The sequence below is a fragment of the Aspergillus piperis genome (assembly GCF_003184755.1).
Source record: "Aspergillus piperis CBS 112811 unplaced genomic scaffold BO85scaffold_22, whole genome shotgun sequence".
Classification (NCBI taxonomy): Eukaryota; Fungi; Ascomycota; class Eurotiomycetes; order Eurotiales; family Aspergillaceae; genus Aspergillus; species Aspergillus piperis.
Window position 1 is genome coordinate 332,926 of NW_020291612.1, and position 18,593 is coordinate 351,518.

General features: G+C 52.6%; 8 protein-coding genes across 8 annotated transcripts; 4 read left to right on the forward strand and 4 right to left on the reverse strand.

Moving 5' to 3' along the window:
• Window positions 1-82: 82 nt before the first annotated feature.
• On the reverse strand, window positions 83-2,107 carry BO85DRAFT_503835 (multicopper oxidase; the record flags this gene model as incomplete). Its single annotated transcript, XM_025664257.1, has 4 exons — window positions 83-415; window positions 472-1,374; window positions 1,444-1,739; window positions 1,801-2,107. The coding sequence occupies 4 exons, from the start codon at window positions 2,105-2,107 to the stop codon at window positions 242-244; spliced, it is 1,680 nt and encodes a 559-aa protein (XP_025511671.1). The 3' UTR covers window positions 83-241.
• A 1,347-nt stretch (window positions 2,108-3,454) lies between these two features.
• Window positions 3,455-4,368, forward strand: BO85DRAFT_503840 (uncharacterized protein). Its single transcript, XM_025664258.1, has 2 exons — window positions 3,455-3,834; window positions 3,887-4,368. The coding sequence occupies exons 1-2, from the start codon at window positions 3,672-3,674 to the stop codon at window positions 4,279-4,281; spliced, it is 558 nt and encodes a 185-aa protein (XP_025511672.1). The 5' UTR covers window positions 3,455-3,671; the 3' UTR covers window positions 4,282-4,368.
• Window positions 4,369-4,605: 237 nt separating this feature from the next.
• Window positions 4,606-6,096, reverse strand: BO85DRAFT_462774 (uncharacterized protein; the record flags this gene model as incomplete). The annotated part of the gene is made up of 5 exons (XM_025661871.1): window positions 4,606-4,724; window positions 4,995-5,152; window positions 5,202-5,605; window positions 5,644-5,711; window positions 5,844-6,096. 5 exons carry the CDS (start codon window positions 6,094-6,096, stop codon window positions 4,606-4,608), a joined length of 1,002 nt encoding a protein of 333 aa, XP_025511673.1.
• A 664-nt stretch (window positions 6,097-6,760) lies between these two features.
• On the forward strand, window positions 6,761-8,216 carry BO85DRAFT_503848 (uncharacterized protein; the record flags this gene model as incomplete). The annotated part of the gene is made up of 1 exon (XM_025664259.1): window positions 6,761-8,216. The coding sequence occupies one exon, from the start codon at window positions 6,761-6,763 to the stop codon at window positions 8,162-8,164; it is 1,404 nt and encodes a 467-aa protein (XP_025511674.1). The 3' UTR covers window positions 8,165-8,216.
• A 399-nt stretch (window positions 8,217-8,615) lies between these two features.
• BO85DRAFT_503850 (GMC family oxidoreductase) lies at window positions 8,616-10,583 on the forward strand (the record flags this gene model as incomplete). The annotated part of the gene is made up of 3 exons (XM_025664260.1): window positions 8,616-8,951; window positions 9,017-10,475; window positions 10,531-10,583. 3 exons carry the CDS (start codon window positions 8,616-8,618, stop codon window positions 10,581-10,583), a joined length of 1,848 nt encoding a protein of 615 aa, XP_025511675.1.
• Window positions 10,584-11,035: 452 nt separating this feature from the next.
• Window positions 11,036-13,092, reverse strand: BO85DRAFT_471739 (FAD-binding domain-containing protein; the record flags this gene model as incomplete). Its single annotated transcript, XM_025662498.1, has 3 exons — window positions 11,036-11,943; window positions 11,998-12,575; window positions 12,650-13,092. 3 exons carry the CDS (start codon window positions 13,090-13,092, stop codon window positions 11,036-11,038), a joined length of 1,929 nt encoding a protein of 642 aa, XP_025511676.1.
• A 1,455-nt stretch (window positions 13,093-14,547) lies between these two features.
• On the forward strand, window positions 14,548-15,996 carry BO85DRAFT_462778 (uncharacterized protein; the record flags this gene model as incomplete). Its single annotated transcript, XM_025661872.1, has 7 exons — window positions 14,548-14,671; window positions 14,714-14,745; window positions 14,795-14,831; window positions 14,885-14,958; window positions 15,012-15,391; window positions 15,447-15,765; window positions 15,814-15,996. The coding sequence occupies 7 exons, from the start codon at window positions 14,548-14,550 to the stop codon at window positions 15,994-15,996; spliced, it is 1,149 nt and encodes a 382-aa protein (XP_025511677.1).
• On the reverse strand, window positions 15,995-18,458 carry BO85DRAFT_471740 (glycoside hydrolase family 2 protein). The gene is made up of 3 exons (XM_025662499.1): window positions 17,005-18,458; window positions 16,540-16,950; window positions 15,995-16,432 (listed from the first exon to the last, which is right to left on the reverse strand). Exons 1-3 carry the CDS (start codon window positions 18,408-18,410, stop codon window positions 16,303-16,305), a joined length of 1,947 nt encoding a protein of 648 aa, XP_025511678.1. The 5' UTR covers window positions 18,411-18,458; the 3' UTR covers window positions 15,995-16,302.
• Between the last annotated feature and the right edge of the window lie 135 nt (window positions 18,459-18,593).

The following is an 18,593-nucleotide window of genomic DNA, read 5'->3' on the forward strand; positions in this document are numbered from 1 at the left end:
TTCATTATGACCGTAATTTGGGTATGTGCTAAGGACACCTGACCCTCGGTGAGATCTACGATGAGAAAGCAATGATACGAAGTTAATGAATAGACCAGTTAATTAGAATGGCAGTCCTGACACAACACCCCCTACTAAGTCATGGAAGCTCATGAACTAGCTGGAAGATTAGTTGGATTATGATAACGAATGTTCACTTCCTGGCAGTCGTTCAAAAATGGCCACTTTCAACCACAACCCTTTAAACACCAGAATCGTGCTGCACGACATCTTGAGCCGCGACGTAGCTCTTCCAGCTGGCGCAGGTGTCATTCAGTTTCTCGTAGTCGTAGATAATCTCTGGGGCTCGCTCCAGTAGCTGAACCGCAAAGCCCTCAGAAGTGTGCCAGGCGATATGGCAGTGCATGAGCCAAGCCTGCGTATCTCAATTAGCCAACAGACAGTCTCAAGGGGAGAAAGGTGAGCACTTACGCCTGGATTGTTGGTCTTGATCGCAATGACCAAGTAGCCACTGGCAGGCATCATCGCCACATCACGCCGGGGGGCATTGACCAAAGTCAGGGCGTCGGTCTTTGTTGCGTCGAAATCGCCGTAACCCGAAGCCAGAACCCAGAAGTCATGCCCGTGCAGGTGCATGGGATGGTCCTGGGCGAAGGGAGAGTGGACGACAAGGTATACCCACTGGTCCTGGTAGGGGAGATGGATGATGCGCTCCTTGGCTGCCCAGGTGTAGTTGTGGTTGGCCACATGCATCAAAGTAGGATAATCCCACTCGGTGTGGAAGGAGGTCTTGTTCATGGTCCACAGCAGGGCGTTCGAGGCGACCTCAATTGCAACCTCTTCACTTGTACTGTAGGCAAAATTGTCCGAGGCATTGATGGCTACGTAGGGGATGAGGTCAGAGGAGGACTCATCGGCACAGGAATCAGTATAAGCCCAGGCTGAGGTTGTTGGGTCTGCCGTGGAGGAGTTGTCATAACGAATGATGCCCTTGATATTGTTCAAGGCATCCGTCTCGGAGCAGGCCTCCTGGGGGATTGCGCGCAGCCAAAAGTTCCCGCTATTCAGTTGCTTAGCCGTTACAATGATATCATAGCGCTGACCCATGCCAATACTCAGTTGTGTGGTGTTGTAGGGATGAATGGGGACAAAATCGGCCGCGATCACTTCCATGGTGTGGTTATCAATCATGAAGCGGAAATGGTTGTCAGCTGCGGCGTTGACGAGGCGAATGCGGTATCTAGTACCCGCATCAAAGGTTGTCTCGAAACGCGAACCGTTGTTGCCATAAGTATTTGTCCCATTGATAAGGCCGTTGGGAGGAGTGGGCGGCCCACTCGTAGCGGCTTGGAGGACCAGTTCGTCGGCAGTTTTCTGACAAAATTAGGCCTGCCCTTGGTCTGCCTTAGGCTGAAGTTGGAAGGAGGAGGGGGTAAAGCGTACATGATACCAATCGTTCAAGAAGATGTGGCCTAGGTCCACATCGTAGTTGGCTGTGGCAGGGCCATTGATCAGAATTCCACCAAACACACCATCCCACGCCTGAACGTAGAAGTGGGAGTGATACCAGCCCGTTCCATATTCCACAGCACGCCATTTGTAGGTGTATGACTGTCCCGGAGCGATGGGGCACTGCGTGATACTCGGGACACCGTCCATCTGGTCCGTCCAGTTCTGTCGAATCCCGTGGAAGTGCAGACCCGTTCCATTAGACTGCAGAGAGTTGGTGACATGGACGACTAGATAACCCAAGAGTCAGTCACTAAATACAAAGTAACAGAACGAGCAAATACTACATACTGACTGTATCCCCCCAGTCTGCAATGATCGTGGGGCCGGGGAAGGAGCCATTGATCAATTGAACAGGAAGCTCAACGCCATCTGGAGCGGCGGTGGTATTTTCAACATTGAACCAGTACTCGCGCGTGACCCCGGTATCAGGGACCTCCTCATAGTAGTTGGTCGAGATGTTATACCCGTCTCGCCAGCAGGCCCGGTTGGTCGGACTGTTGACGCATCCTTTAGGATTTGAGGTGGACGGAATGGAAGCCCCGAGGACTCGTGGTACAGCAAGGGCCGACAGAAGAAAAGAGGCAGGAAACCACATTATACTAACATTAACGCGAACGTAGCGCGTGCAAGAGATAGAAGCGAGCGACTCAATGAATTAGTAAAGAAGGGATGGATTGAATGAAAAGGCACAGCGAACGTATAGGAAGAGGATTAAAGCATCAAAGAATGACAAGTGCACAATAATGAGGACTGAATGATACTCAGCAGCAGTGGCATATCGGCTTCCAAATGGTCAAGTTTTATATGCTTCTCTGAGATGGTTGAGCATTGTCGGACAACCTCCAGGTACCTGGGCTCGGCCACGGTCCGTCTCTGTGGTAGAGTACCGGCAGTGGTCTTTGGTACCAGGGCCACCTATCCGCGTCCCCACCGACGATCCATGCAAGCTAAAGACACCATGGGGATAGTGAGAGTCTATCTTTGGTCATCAAGCTCCTAGGCTTGAGTATTGGTGCGATCGGGGGTGCCATGAAGGAGGGCCCACCAGCGACACGCATGCCAGAAGCCCTGCTTGCGTTGCTCGTTGACCAACATTCATGATATTTCTTTCAGCATCAAATTATCGTGTTATGATTGGATAGAGCCATGGAAAATGTGGAATCGGACAGAGCATAACGGAAATATAAATAAGCGGCCACATTGACGATGTTGGATTTATGCCTACCAACTCGAGCGAGAAGGTAGGACAGAAATGTTAGATAGCAGTATCTGAAGAGCCAGCGGGTGCGCTCGAGGCATTTAATCCTGCAGTACGTAAGAAGCCCCAGGAAGTTTAGCAACGGGAAGCACCCGAGGATCTCTCAGCTGCCACAAATATGGGGCTAACATGGTGGCACAGGGTTGAGTAAGACGTTCAAGTTTCAGATACACTGAGAGCCCTGAGAGCCCTGTACCGTGACGATCGAGAGTCGACCAAGCTCTGCTGGGTAGGTGCCGGGGACAATCTCCAGCTAGTGTGCAGAGACTAGTGCCCCATGGGGCAAGGATGAACAGACCAGATGGGTCAAGATCGCAGAGCTACAGTGAACTATCCACAAAATCGCTGGTATCAGCCACAGGCTCGCGTGGTTCTGCAACGTCATCACACAACCGTCTCCACTGGTGTTGTGTTTGGTTCCACCCAAAAGATCTATTTTTTTCTGCTCTTGGCACCAAGCTTTCCGTCCCCATCGCACTGGCAGTTCTACCATCTTCCACCGGCTCTGCCGTGTCTGCCAACACAATGGCATTCAGCCCTATTCTGGGGCCAGGCATGCGCGTCACCCACGCATCGAACAAGGTTTCGCTCGTGTAGCATGGCCTGAGGACCACGTATACAGTCGAAGATTTTTGCCGGTTTCCCGCGGACTCTCACTCGGGAATTCCGTTTGAGTACCAGAACCTAGAGGATGCTAGGAATTATCAAGCTTGGCATTCAAGGGCTAGGGGTCCACTACAAGGACTGAGCCTATAATTGGGAAGGTTTCCCTTATAAAATTGTATGATAACGACGTTTTTGTTTCCTGGCCGAAAAACGTAAAGCACATTCGTTACATTCATATTCTTTTCTTCAAAGTTTTACTTACCTCCCTGTCCAACACCGAGTCTACCACCAGCCCATGATGCAGTGGACGAGCTTTCTTTGCCCTCTGATCGCCTTGCACGCTGGACTTGGCGCTGCTTGGGGCACCCATGTCAAGCGGGGATCGGAGACAAATGCCACTTTGTTGGCCTACGGACAGAACTCTTCCGCTTATCCCATCGCTTACGGGCTCAGTGATGGTATGGCTTCCGGAGTCATGTACCATCTAGCCGCTGCTGACCGACAATCTAGGCCTCCTGTACATCGCCCAAAATCCGGAGAACACTGCAGCAGACCTGACGCCCATGTATTGGGACCTGCCTTCCATCACGGACGACTGCTGGATCGTGAACGGCACGTTCGTGAACGGGACTCGTGCAGGTTCCCTGTACATCCGACCGGAAAGCGACAACTGTCTCGGCGTGCTACCTTTCGCCCAGGCTAAAGGGGTGAATGGTGTTGTCACGGGCTTTGGCCTCTTTGCATCGCAGCTGGTCTACAACAATAATACTCAGCTGGAAGCACAATTCTGGGCGGCAAAGACGGACACTGAAGATGTCTACAAGCTGGTGTGGGTGGAGGACTCTGCCCAACTTGCGAGCGAAAGCTTTCCTGTGGTGGTGAAGGCATCCGAGGACTCGACTTGAGGTAAATAAGCAACCCATGGTGGTGTGGCTCGGATTGTAGGGGGTGGTGCTCCAGGCATCATGTTGTTCATGGTCATTACGTGGTGGCACATCTGTCATTCGTTGAAGTTTTATTACTATCCTTAACTCCCATTAATTCTATATTTAACGGACACTCGTTTATAATAGAAATTCGAGCAAATTGAATGCTGAGAGTTGCAGCGCTTGACAAACAGAGCGGGAAACCAAAACGTGCTTGAGCCACGATAATCCTAGTTCCAGGAAGAAAACATACCTCACCCATAGAACGCCGGAACTAGGCTTTCACCATGCTGATTTCGTCACTCAATCAGTAGAGACATACATGTAGATCGGACTTTGGGTGAGGCTCAGAGACCCTTGGCCCGGTTTCGGTAGTGTTTCAGGTAGACACGACAGACGGAAGGAGAGCAAGTCTTGTCTCTCTACCCTTTCTTATCATTGCCCCACCGTGTTAGTCACTAGTCCTTGTTGATGCTATCTCGTATACATCCCAATCTGGTGTGACTACGACATTCATCCCCACTGTCAAGTAGAGGTTAACGTCCTTACGCGTCTTGGCTGGCTGAGTCCTATGCTAGCCTGCAAGTGGGCCCGGTCTCCATGATGGCGTGAAGGCTTCCGTGGGGACTCTGAGAAGGGGAATTGATTGCCTTTGCTTCCTTGACTGGATAATATCCGAATGCGGGTGAGACGCGCCAGTGGTCCGAGATGGGGGAGACAGGCGCAAACAATAGCTACGGATGGCTCAATACTGGACCAGATAAACAGCGGTCCCATCATCCAAGTAATATCATGAGCTTGGGTAAATCGATATAGAACATATATGCGCACGGCACTGGCCACGCAAACGCTGCAAGGTATGTTAGGGGCGTTCCTAATTGGGAGTACGGCACACTCACAAGCCACCTAACGCAAGAATTAGGCAAACAGCAATCTTCTTCCGGCGGTTCATTTGGAGCTTTGCGATTTGTGGAAAGGGAATAATAAGAATTATGAAGTCGGTGACCATATTGATGATTCCGGTCGCGAGAAAGAATGTATCAGTGTCAATGCACGTTCCTGACGCACCTTGGAACTGATTCCAGAAATAGGACAGCGGTTGGCAGCAGTTTCCCATGGCCACCCAGACAATAACAGGGTATGAGAGCGCGAGCACAAATCCCAGCAAAATGGAGATTCGGAGGGAGAGGGGCTGGTGAACAATCACAAAGATCCGGCGGTAGAAGAAAAGGATCGAGAGTTTATATGCTGAACATCCGGCAGCATACATAAAGGTGTACGTGAACAGGATCTGCCTGGTAAGCTACCACATCATATCTTGAAGGCTTCGCACAAAATTACCTTGAAGATGGTCGACACATCGGCCAGAGATACTGTCCATACATGTTTTCCAGCGCCAAATGCACCGCCTAAAATGATGACAAGTGCTTAGAAGCCGATGTATCTTGGGACATAGGAAGTATCTCGCGCTGTACCTGCTAGACTTAGACCTGCTGTGGCTGCAACAAAAACCTGGTAAGTAGCGATGTCGATGTTAGCACTTGAAGACCCATCGCTGATCGACTCATCTTGTTCACCCACCAGGGACGCCAGAATCAACCAGTCGTCCAGTCGAAAAGGATTCCGCACGGCCAGTCTCGCGATGAATCGGAGACCCACTGCAATTATGCTGAGAACCAGCAGAACAATCACGGCTGCATTGTCTCGACGTACTTGACTATCAGCTAGATCGATGTGGGCAGGAGGTTGACCGAAGATGGCCACTATAGTTGAATCCAAGTCCCTCATGTGCATTTCTGGACTAACAAGATGAGCTACGGCAATACGTTGCCCTTTATCAGCTTCTATGTTGCGGCTAAGTTGAAGTTGGGTGCACCGAGGAAATATTAAAGGGGTTATCGTTTTGCCGTGGACTATATCAGACGGCCATCGGTCGGGTCGGTCGGGAGACGCTATTTGCTCCTTTCCCCTAGCACTCAAGAAGCTAGCAGGGGCTTCCTTTCAACTTAACACTCTAGTCAATGGTTGGCACATCGGGGTAAACGACGGTGTCGCTTTTAGCATGTTGGCCTTGCGTTAGTGCTGACAGCTTACAGGGATCGTTTCGACGATCACAATTCTTCCGCTGCTCCCCGTCGGATAAAACGGCTGTTAAGCAAAGAATCCAAGTTTTCGCCAGTGATAGATAACCCAAGCGAGCCTCACGACCAATCATATTCTCGACCGGATATCGCTTTCTCCTGTCAGTTGACGGATTGGGAAGCCTGGCCTGATGTCGTCGCAACGGGATGTATTTAGTGCCGCCGCTGCTTCCCCAGTCCATGAACCGTCTGCGGGGTTCTGTTCAAGAGAAAGGTATTAATGCAAGGATGATGTGCCTGTACCTGGCTTGCATGTCGGGATTCTAACCCTCTTTTCTATACGACATACTTTTAGAGGCATCATTTCATGCGTTGCAATGGGTTCGATAGCTGAAGCGAGCGACATCCCGAGCCTCACGGCGTTAGAACGTATCGGTCCCAAGGGCTATGTGCGGTACATATTTCCCTTTCCACTTGGGGATGACTATGATCTCGACCAGGTGGTTGAGATTCTCCGGGTGAGCTATGCGGCCACCACTCGCCGGCTACCGGTTATGGCGTGCGAGGCGGTGCCAGACCATCGCACAACACAACGAGGTGTCCTTCGCCTCCAACGCCTCTTCGAGGGATACATCGAGCCGATAGTGATCCGAGATCTGCGTGCGCCAGGCAAATTTCCGACTACCTACGCAAAGCTTCAGGCGAGGGCGTTCCCGGTGGCTTTCTTTGATGCCGACGTGCTATGCCGCCGCTCTGTATGGCCAACTCCGGGAGAGCGATTGCCAGTATCTCTCTTGCAGGCCAATTTCATCCCCGGTGGCCTGCTATTAAATTGGTGCGTGCTGCATGTGGTTGGTGACGGCACGACATACCAGGTGTGGATGAAGGTTTGGGCTGAGGAGTGTCGTCGCGCTCAGGGCATGGCCATTCCTGAACCCATCGAGCTCCCAGAGGCGACTTTTAAAGATCGTGAATGCGCAATGCGTGCATCTGGACGTAATCCAGGCTCACTGGGCAGTCATCCGCAGTACACGTTGCTTCCATCTGCGCCGGCCGGAGCACCTCCCAAGATGCTGGCCCAGAACCATCGCACTCAAGTCTTCTATTTCTCTCCTGCAGCGCTGACGGCACTGAAGGAGGCAGCGTCTCCCGCCCATGCGACCATGACCTCAGACCAAACTTGGATTTCCACCAATGACGCCCTATCGGCACTGCTCTGGAGGACGGTAATGGCTGTGCAGTGGCCCCTAGATACCCTCCAATGTAATCCCGTATCCGTTTTCAATCTCGCGATCGACGGGCGCCTACGGACCGATCCGCCTGTTCACCCGGAGACCCTGGGATGCTTTCTGGAGTATCTTGGGGTTTCCCTCCCGATTCGCACCATTCTGGGCTCCGCTAGCCTTGCGGATCTAGCCATCCTGATCCGTAAAGAAGTACTCCGCGCCGACCGGCAGTTCACGGATGACCTGGTCGCACTCGTAGAGCAGTTGGAGGATGTGGATTGCCTGGTGCCCACGGCATTCCTGGATGTCCCTGGGTTCAACTGCGTACAGACTTCCTGGATCAACTTCCAGTTATATGGACTGGAATGGGGTCCCCTCATGGGCCACCATATCGGCGCGGTGCGAGCCCCTCACATTGGTGTCATCAACGGTCTGCAACTCGTGTTGCCGGCGCCACCAGAGGGGGGGATGGAGGTGTTGGTAGGAGTGGAAGAGAGCTGCTTGGAACGCCTGCTGCAGGACCCACTGTGGATGAAGTATGCTGTGGCACGATAAGGAAGAGGTGGAATATGCGGGTTAGATGTCACAAGCAGCCATCCGTCGTCGCTTCGAGGCATTGTGTATATAATAATTCTACTATTGAACGCGTGTTACTCAGCATAGCAGTAGTATCCCGAAATATGGATCACCGTTGCGTACCATCTTACAGCAAATACCGGCTTTTTCATTTGCCTAAGCCACGGCATTATTATCACTGGAACGCTAACCGCAAAGCCGCCGCGGATCATTCACCAACATTCCAGCAAGTGACGTTAAATTACACGAGCACAAACATCCACATTCCGTTTACGGGAGCTTCACAGGCGCCACAGCAATGAGTGACAATTGCTTTATACACCAGGGCCCCTCCGCCCTTGCAGAGACAGCAGTCGCCAGACATTTGCGCTGTCTCTTCGAATCCCCACTGACTTTGCAAGCTTCATGAGGTATTCATACAACATCCAACATGCGCATTGTGCTCAAAGCTAGCTTTGGGGCAGTATTAATTGCCTCCGCCCACGCACTGGGACAAAGGCCTCTGGGGTCCTCATTCGGTGTTCCTGGGACCAATGCAACGTTCGATTACATCGTGGTAGGAGGTGGAACCGCGGGTTTGACGCTGGCCACGCGACTAGCCGAGCAGCAGAACGGCTCGGTGGCTGTCATAGAAGCAGGAGGTTTCTACGAGATTGACAATGGTAATCTAAGCCAGGTCCCTGCCAGTGCCGGAGAATACAGTGGTCCATCCCCATCTGACTGGCAACCTTTGATTGACTGGGGATATGTCACTACCCCGCAAGAGGTACGTAGTTCAGGGCAATCGGCAGAATGGGTTATGCCAAGCGCTGACGGATTTGTTGGCAACAGGGACTTTACGATGCACAGGTACACTACCCGCAGGGTAAGTGCCTGGGAGGCAGTTCCGCCCGCAATAGAATGGTTTTCCACAAGGGCACAAAAGGAGCGTATCAGAAATGGGCGGATGCGGTGAACGATGACAGCTTCACTTTCGACAACCTGCTGCCCTTCTTTGAAAAAAGCTTACACTTCACCCCGCCGGATAAGTCCCTGCGTTTAGCCAACACCACCCCTTGGTATGATGCTAGCGTGCTGGGCACTGGCGCGGGTCCACTGTCTGTGACCTACTCCCACTACGCCCAGGCCTTTACTTCGTGGGCTCTTCAGGGCATGAAGAGTGTGGGATTGTCAATGATTCCCGGATTCCAGAGTGGCACGCTACTGGGCTCGGGGTATACTCTGCTAACCATTAACGCTTCCACGATGCTGCGGGAGTCATCCGAGACAGCGTTCTTGAGGAGTGCCCTGAGTCGCCCCAACTACCAGGTCTATCAGTCTACCCGGGCTACGCGGATCCTCTTCGATGGTGGTCAACGGGCAACAGCCGTGATGGTGGAGACTGGGGGATTTACCTACCAGTTGAACGCGACCAAAGAGATTATTCTCTCCGCAGGGGCCTTTGGCTCACCACAATTACTGATGGTATCTGGTGTTGGGCCTGCTGAGGTTCTCAGTCCACTGGGTATTCCTGTAGTAGCTGACCGGCCAGGCGTCGGCCAAAATCTCCAGGACCAAGTCTTGTCGTTTGTGGCGCGCCCTGTTAATGTGGTTACAGAGTCTGCGATGAATTCCCCGGACAAACAGGCCGAGGCAGCACAGCAATTTGACGAGATGGCAGCTGGACCCTATACCAGCCCCGGAATTGAGGCCCTGGCGTGGGAAAAAATCCCACATGATCTGCGGGCGCAGTTGTCCAACGATACCCGAGAGTTCCTTGACCAGTATCCGTCGGACTGGCCCGAGATTGAGTATGTTCTGATGGCAGGGTATAGAGGGGGGAGGGAAGATGGAATACAGGAGCCTGATGATGATTTGAACTACGCCTCCATTGTGTTTGGCCTTGCAATATCGCAGTCCCGTGGCAACGTGACAATCACCTCCAGGGATGTTGCCGTCCCGCCTCTAATCAACCCAAACTGGCTCACTGCATCGGCAGACATTGAGGTTATGGTAGCAGGCCTCAAGCGGGCGCGGCAGTTCTGGCAAACAAGTGGCCTCAATCCGGTGGTCATTGGCCCGGAAGCGTTTCCGGGAGATTCAGTTGAGACCGACTCGGAGATTGAAGTCACTGTCAGGCGCAATGCCAATTCCATCTCGCATGCCTCGTGCACGTGTGCTATGGGAACTGCTGACGATCCAATGGCCGTGGTGGATACCCAGGGCCGCGTGTTTGGAGTGCAGGGGCTGCGGGTAGTCGACGCTTCAATTTTCCCTCTTCTGCCTCCGGGTCACCCGCAGGCTACAATTTGTAAGCTACAATCCGCAACCTCCTTTACTAATTATATCTGGCTTACCATGGACAGATGCCTTGGCCGAGAAATTAGCCTGCGATATCACCAGACAGTGCGCCGAGTAGATTGCGTAAAGCCTTTCATAATCCAATACCAACGGAGTTGTTTGAAGTATGAAGCTAGCTGTTCATTCATCAGACGGTACAACGCTCCAGTAGCATATTGAGGATGCGTTGTCACGATGTTCGGTGGGTGTTAGGCGGGCCGCAATAGTATGCGCAAGTGCCTGTCTTAAGATCGGAGACAGTATCCTGCTATGCGTAGGCCAACCGTGCAGGATCCGCTCGTAGTGGAAGCTTACAAGTCGCAGTTCTTCACTTCCGGCCACATTGCCGCAGCCTAAAGACTGAGCCCAGTCAGTGAAACTATGCCATTCTTGTGAGCATGGTTGAGTATGGCCCACTATTCGGCAATATAATGCTTATCGCTTTTGTTAAGTTACGAAAGGCCAAAAATATATACATGACCTATGGCAAGGAGCTCGACAGAAGTGAGTGCCGCTCTCTATACATCCCGTTCACACCTTACATAACCGGCCATTCTGATCCGGCAGCCCATCCGAGCTGTGCACCTTCCAGTCCTCACTACCTACTCCAGTCGGTGCGTAAAACAGTCCTGTAGGATCATACGTTTGCTTCAGGGCATACAGGCGATCATAGTAGGAGCCATAGAATGCCTGCTGGAAGTGCGGCTCCATGACATCCGCCTCGGACATGTAGGCGCCCGCCTCCGGGCAAGTGCGCCGCCACTCTCCCAAGATATCGTAGGTGAAGTGTTCCATCTCCTCCAGAATCTCGGCATTGGTGGCATTGCTTGACCAACTGGTCGACGTGATGGCATGCATCAGGGTCTTGCGGAAGGCTGGGTTGGCCGAGCTTGGGGAAACTCCATCGAGCAAGTCGGCTTTCAGGTTAAAGGCCAGCAAGGAGTAACCGGCCGACACGGTGGAGCGGAAAGCAGCCACAGTCTGGTTGAATCGGGCCGGATCCTCGAAATTGGCGCGTGGAAACAGTCGGGATCCGGTCATCATGGTCACCGAACCGACGGTCTCTAGCGGGAAGCCCGCGTTCCAGGCGTCATAGAAGTTGTCGTAGTAGGTCGTGTTTGGCTGGAAGGAGATGCCCAAGTGATGCAACTCTTCAAACCATGGCTGCATCAGAGAGTTGAACTCGGCTACGGTGTGATTAACCGCAAAGTAGGGGTTCATAAGGAACTCAAACGCGTCAGTTCCCGTCGAGATGACCCAGAAGTAGGCGTATGTTCCAGCATCGGCGTTAACCGGAAAGCGTTTCATGTACGCGCTCACACCCGCCCAGAAGGCATCAGCCGAGACATTGGTACCAGTAGTGAACGAGAAGGTTGAGACAGTGACAGGCACTTTGGGGTAGACACGAGAGATGATGGAGGTGACAATGCCGTATGTACCTAGTCCACGTCAGTGATACGGTCAGCATAGTTGCAAGGGGCTCTTTAACTTACCACCACCTCCACCACGGAGGGCCCAGAAGAGATCAGGATCTGATTGCTCGGTAACGGTGACAAAGCGGCCATCAGCAAGGACTACCTCCAGTGCCAGCACTTGATCTGCAGCCAATCCGTACACACTCGACATAGGCGAATGACCTCCTCCAAGCACGTAGCCACCGGCCACGCCCACAGTCTTGCCCTCGCCACCTACCGCAGTGAAGCCAAGCTCGTTAGCTTTCTCATAAATTTCGAACGCCTGAACACCAGCACCCATCTTCACCGCGGGACCGCTATAGTTGCCAAGCTGATAGTCCTCGTAATAGTCGATGTCTTTGAGGTGATGCGTCCAGACGCCGAGGGCTCCGGCGCCAGTAGACTTGCCATTGAAGTCATGACCGGTATTTTTGGCGACTAATCGCAAACCAGTATTACGGGCAAAGTTGACGGACAGCTGGATTTGCGCTACCGTGCTTACGTTAACGGCGTAGCTGCTGTAGCCCCCCAACGTGCAAGATTCGGATGTCAGGTCGGGTGGCAAGCAACTGCGGCCCTCGAACAGCGGCCACATCACCGACGCGGGATCTGCTGCACTATCCAGCTTTGTTAATACAATGAGGTCTGGTGAGGATAGACCAGGAGTCTGCGTATCACAGGGTGGGCTCACTGGAGGTAGGAGATGGTCCAGTCGTCCGAAACATAGTCGCACTCAGTTTTATTGTACTCGGGCCAAGATGGATAACAAGATGCGGCTAATGGGACTGTCTTGATGAGTGTGCCGCCCAGCAGCTGGTCAAATAGTGACCATGTCGAGTCGGATGGCCAGGCTGCATCACTAGGGAAGACCTTGCACTCGCCTGATGAGAGGGCCTGTATGGAGGTATTCCGGCCGAACTCGAAGAGGGCGGTAGAATTGCCCAGTGTAGACTGCAGCTGAGCTAGCACGCCATCTGTAAGTTGATGAGTTTCACTGTCGAAGAAGGGAGCATTGGCCACAGAGTTGGCTGTTGGGACTGTTGTGGCCGCGACGGGGACCGCCTTGGAGGCCGCACTGGCCTGGGAGGCAGTGCCGATGGCGAGCGCCACGAGGAACGAAGTTGAAGGAGCCATTGATCAAGACAACAAAGAACAGCAGTTTCAAAAACACTGCCTAGCAAGCAGTATTTAAGCCAGTGCGACCAATAGCCCCGTCACGATGGTTTATCTCGCTAGATCGTAACCGACCCGGGCTAAGTATCATTAGTGCATCCGGCGACCAGTGGTGTGGTGACCCCCAACCCGCATTAGATTAAGCTATCCTCCACCGGCCGCGCGATGTTGTGGAGCAGTGGGGGCAGCCGGTCAGCTCGGTTTTAAGACGAGCAAAGCGATGCACTGGAATTGGGCATATTTAGTATACTTAGTCTGAGACACGATTCCACAATCCCAAGAAACCCGTGCCTCCTCTTCCTGCTATGAGACGTGTTGGCCAGGCCCCGACTGGGTCTTCCAAGCAAAGCCGGCGCAGCCCGGAAATGACATTGCCTTAGATTGGAAGCATAACAGCTGGACTTGATCCACGAAGTATCCAGTCTGGGTCTAAGGGGGGGATGAAAACAATTGCGCCTTGGAAAAGGTGTTTGGAAATCTGCATCTTTTTTCCAAGATAGCCATCCATCGCTCTCTACCGGGTGATGGGCGGAGTCCGCGATCCGCAAAAGAGGGTGATCGCAAAATCATCCGTGCCTGAATACCCCGTATTTAACTAGTTAACTAAGCATTAAGATGACGGTTAGTCAGACGACTATCGTTCCTGCATGAGGTTAAAGTACCGACTTTTCATGCAACAGGGAAGAAGGGGGGTTGTTGTGGCCGGGTGTGGGAAACTCTCCGGCGGAGCAGATAGTTGCTCTGGTAGTGTCTAAGAAGTGAATACGGATGAGGGCTCGGCTACATAATGCACACAGTCTCCCTTTCTATTCACCTAAGGATGAAATGTACCCGGAAGTCGGCTATTTCTGTTGATACCCCTGTCATCTTTGCCGTGTCTCATCTCCGACCTGCCAACCTACCATCTCGTGGGCAGTAACGGCCGTCATCTCCGCCGGAAAACCGACGGGCACCCCCGCCGCAAGTGCACGCCTCTCTGGACTCTAATATGCAATGGTCTGGCGTGCGATGCTTTTCTGGGTATAGGGTCGGACATCCCACAGGTGGGTCTTGTCGGACAAAAATTTCCGCTTATTAACTAATTCCAGTCTAACCGTCAACAGATGGCTACCGAGCACTAGAATATCGGGCTGTATACTATTCGAGCTTTGACTGGTGGACATCCACCACCATCTCTCACAATGCGATTGTAGTTTTATGCCTAATTTAGTCTTCATTGTTCAAACCTTGCAGTAGCGTCGTTTCATACAGAGGGGTCTACGAAGTATCTTAGATATTTGCTTGCTCCATGGACTTATTCCCGGTTCGCATAGATGCCTTGGGTTCGACAGATAACCTTAAGCAGGGCAATATCTAGAAATTAATATACCCCTCGATGTCGACGGATCGCCTTTACCGTCTGTCTCTACGCCCAAGATGGTGGACGATAGTCACCAGAAGACTGCCTTGGGCGTGGTTGTGGCCTTCCCCGTACTCGGGGGAATCGCAGTGCTGCTGCGAATCTGGAGCCGCTACTTGACTCGGTCGCGCTTGGGAGCAGGTGGGAAACACCCTTATTCAGTGACTCATTTTGACTAACCAGGAGAAGATGATACCCTTATTGTGGTTGGATATGTATAGTTCCCTTTCTCGTATCCATGTTACATGGTGCTGACTTGGACAGATTCTTGCCATCGGGCAATCAATCACCTCCTGGTATTGTAGGTACCCTCTAGACTACGATGCGTTCTATACTACTTGTTAACCAAGGCAGATATTAAGACAAACTATGTGGGAATTCATATCTGGGACATCCCAAAGAATTATGACATCAAGCTAGGACTCATTGTAGGGGGTCACTGTCCCCGCCCTGTATCGCTGGCATTGACTGACTGGACCAGTGGAACTTTGCGAATCAACTAATCTACAATCCTTGCCTCACAATGGTGAAGCTGTCCATCCTCGTGTTTCTGCGTCGCCTCGAATCACAATCGCGGCTCGTTAACCTTCTCATATGGTCCACCATGTTCATTACGGTCGCATTATTCATCGCGGTCCTAGTGGTGGATATCTTCCAGTGCAGTCCGGTCGCCTACGTCTATGACCTTTCCATCTCAAACGGATCCTGCATCAATCAGGGGGCGTTCTACGTGGCGACGGCGGCAACTTACCTCTTCACCGACGTGCTTGTTCTGTCGATTCCTATCATAATTACCTGGGGTTTACAAATGCCACTAAGAAGGAAGGCTGCTGTCTGCGTGGTGCTCTGCATGGGCGCAGTGTAAGTGGCGATGATCTCCCAGGGGAATGGAGACCAGATGGCTAATCAAGTACAGAGCAACCGGGGTGGGAGTCTGGCGGATAGTTCTCCTCGCTCAAGGCTTCTTTCCAGCTCACCCGGTGTACGATGCCACCTATTCCATTGGCTTCTGTAGCTCTGCGGTAGAGGTCCATGTCGCCGTTCTGGCTGCATGTGCCCCTTGTCTCAAGGCCATTGCCAGTACCTACTTGCCTCGTCTGCTGGGCTCATCACGTCGAGCCACCTACCCTTCAACCGGTCGCCAGTACATTCCCAATTCCACCGCATCGTACTCTCGTCGATCTCATGTCAAGATCTCGGCTCCTCGTGGCGATACCTCGGTCGCATTCGAGATGGTAACCACTCAGCCACCAATGCTGGGTGTTGAAGAAGCCGCAGCCAAGAGAGAGATGCGAAAATACCATCCCTACGCGGAAGCAGATGATACCAGCCTCAGTAGTGAGGACGGCGCACCGCCGAGAGGCATTGTAAAGACTACGGCGATCTCGGTCCGATACACGGCGGACTCCAACTCGGAACATGGCGGGCAAGGGATCAGAGAAGGAAGCGTAGAGCGCTTGGTTTAGATAGAAATTCAATCAATAATTCTAGCCGGTTAAGTGCTTGAACTTGAGATTGCTACGATCCTCTTCGCAGGTTATAAAATAGATTACTCTCTTTACCTGTCGCATTGCTGTCTCCCTTGCCGTAAACTTGTCTATTGATGCGTGGCCGTTATCGGCTCGTAATAACCACCAGCGACTCAGGTGTCATTGAATACAAAGATTGCAAGGATTGATCGCCGTCGGCCGGGCAGCAGTACTGTCAACTAGGTGATCATCATATCGTCCACCCTTTCCTTCACTTCCTGAACTCTAGCAAGGATTCCTTGTCTATTTTGGAGCCACATTCTCGTGGTAGTAGCGGTGAGCGGAATCCATAATGGCCTTGACGCGGGAAGCTGGCACCTTCTCTCTCCTGTCGTACGAATAGAGACCATTTACCTCTTGTTCAATGTCACACCTATAAGAATATTAGCCATCTATAAGTGATGAACGCAGCTTTTGATATCTTGCCCGGTCGCAAAGTACCAATCATGAACAAGACAGTAAGGAAGGAAGGAAGCATACAATTGAGTATAGACCAATCCACACGAATGCCCTCCTTTCACCACTGCCATAACTAGCTTTTCCAGGCGACTCAACAGATCTTCTGGATCACTAGCGGTGGTGTATCCCCAGTCCCGGTCCCCTGCTGTGGTTCCCTTGGCAGGAATGATATTGACTCCGCCAAATTCAGAACAGATGACGGGGGCCCCGGAGGCATGCTGTGCACCAGGGTCGGAAGGAGTAGATGGCGTGGCCGGGATGGGGGGCACAAACATGTCGCGGTTCGACTTCTTGCCCAGGATGCCATCTTTGAAGTCTGCACAAGTCCCTGTCAGTGCAGGGAAGTCGGAGTAGTCGTGGTAAGTCGTTAGGTCGGTTGCGACATGTTCCCAACCGCAATTGTCGTTGATGGGCCGAGTTGGATCCAGCGTTCTGAACCTATGAGCGATGCACCAACTTACAGAATAGGGCAGAAATGTAACTTACTTGGTGAGGTAGTAAACTGAGCGGATATGGTTGCGCTGGTCAATGTTGTCCTTCAGGGAGGGATAGCCCCAGCTCTCGTTGAACGGGGTCCATGCCACAATGCACGGGTGATTGATATCCCTGCGCACGGCCTCCACCCACTCGCTGTTGAAGCGCGAGATATATTCGTCGCTAAACTCGTAGGCATTGGCTATCTCACCCCAAACGAGGAACCCGAGCCGATCGGCCCAGTAGTGAAACACGGGGTCTTCGACCTTCTGGTGCTTGCGGCAGCCATTGATACCCATCTTCTTCGCCATTTCAATGTCTGCTCGGAGAGCATCTTGTGACGGTGGAGTCAGACCTGTCTCCGGCCAATATCCTTGGTCCAGCACGAGAGTCTGAAAGCACGGCTTTCCATTCAGTCGGAAGGTGCCATCGCCATGAGTCCAAGAAACGCTTCGCATGCCCGTCGTCGTCTCGACTGCATCCACTTGATTACCCGAGGCGTCGTAGAGGCGCAGAGTTAGGTCATAGAGGATTGGATGCTCCGGCGCCCAGAGGGCTACACTACCTCGCCAACAACCATCAATGTTGAACCGGCTCTGTTGCTTCAAAGGCTCGACTTGTGGAACACGCATGTCTATGTCAAGGTCCACCCAGTCCTTGTCACGCGGCAATTCTTTTCTGCCACGAGTGACTAGATTCCCTGCGAGACTAGCTTCAATTTCAACGCTACATCCGGCGGCCACAGGGCGGCCTAGGACTGTTAGTCGTGCACGTAAAAAGCCCCCTTCAATGTCATCCGACCGTAGGACTGTCCCGTCACTGCTACTTCCCAGCCGCGTCCGGGGCACACTCTCCAACCAAACGGACAGCCATATGCCACTGGTAGGGGTATAGAAGATCTCTTGTGGAACGGGTCCCCAGTATTGTTTCCCTCGCAGCTGAGCGAGGTCGGTTGCAGAGTCGCGGACGCGAATCGTGAGGCGCCGGGCGTCCGAACCTTCTCGGCCACCAAATGCGTCCGACACATCTACCTCAAATGGCACATGGCCTCCTCGGTGAGCACCGACCAACTGTCCATCAGTCCAGACAGTGCAGTCGTAGTCCACCGCCCCGAAGCGAAGGATCAGTCGGTTCCCTTTCGCCTGTTCATCTGTGGTGCGTATGTCCGGGACCATTCGTTCATACCAAAGCACTTCATGAACCTCGTAGAGCCCAATACCGGATGCCGGGGTTTGGAAAGCATAAGGTACATTGATCTGGCGCTTGGATTGTGCGGCCTCTTTGGCAGGGAGACCCTGCTGTTGCCACCGTTGGTTCAGTCCTGTGTCAGCATCGTCGAAGATGAAGTCCCAGGAACCGTCGAGGGAAAGCCAATTGAGGGCTGGGCGGTGGAAGTCGGGGCGAGGATATGCGGCCATCGTTCAATCGCTAGATAATATTCGTGGAAAATCCTGCTGTTGTGAATGGGATGGAGGATCAATAATGAGAAGTGCGAAGGACAACTGGTGAGGGGAAGAGGGATCGACAGCCAACCCCGCCCTGCCATGACGTGGTCCCATCAACCAGTGAAGCAAGGCCGTCTGCTGATGTGGTGGAACTAC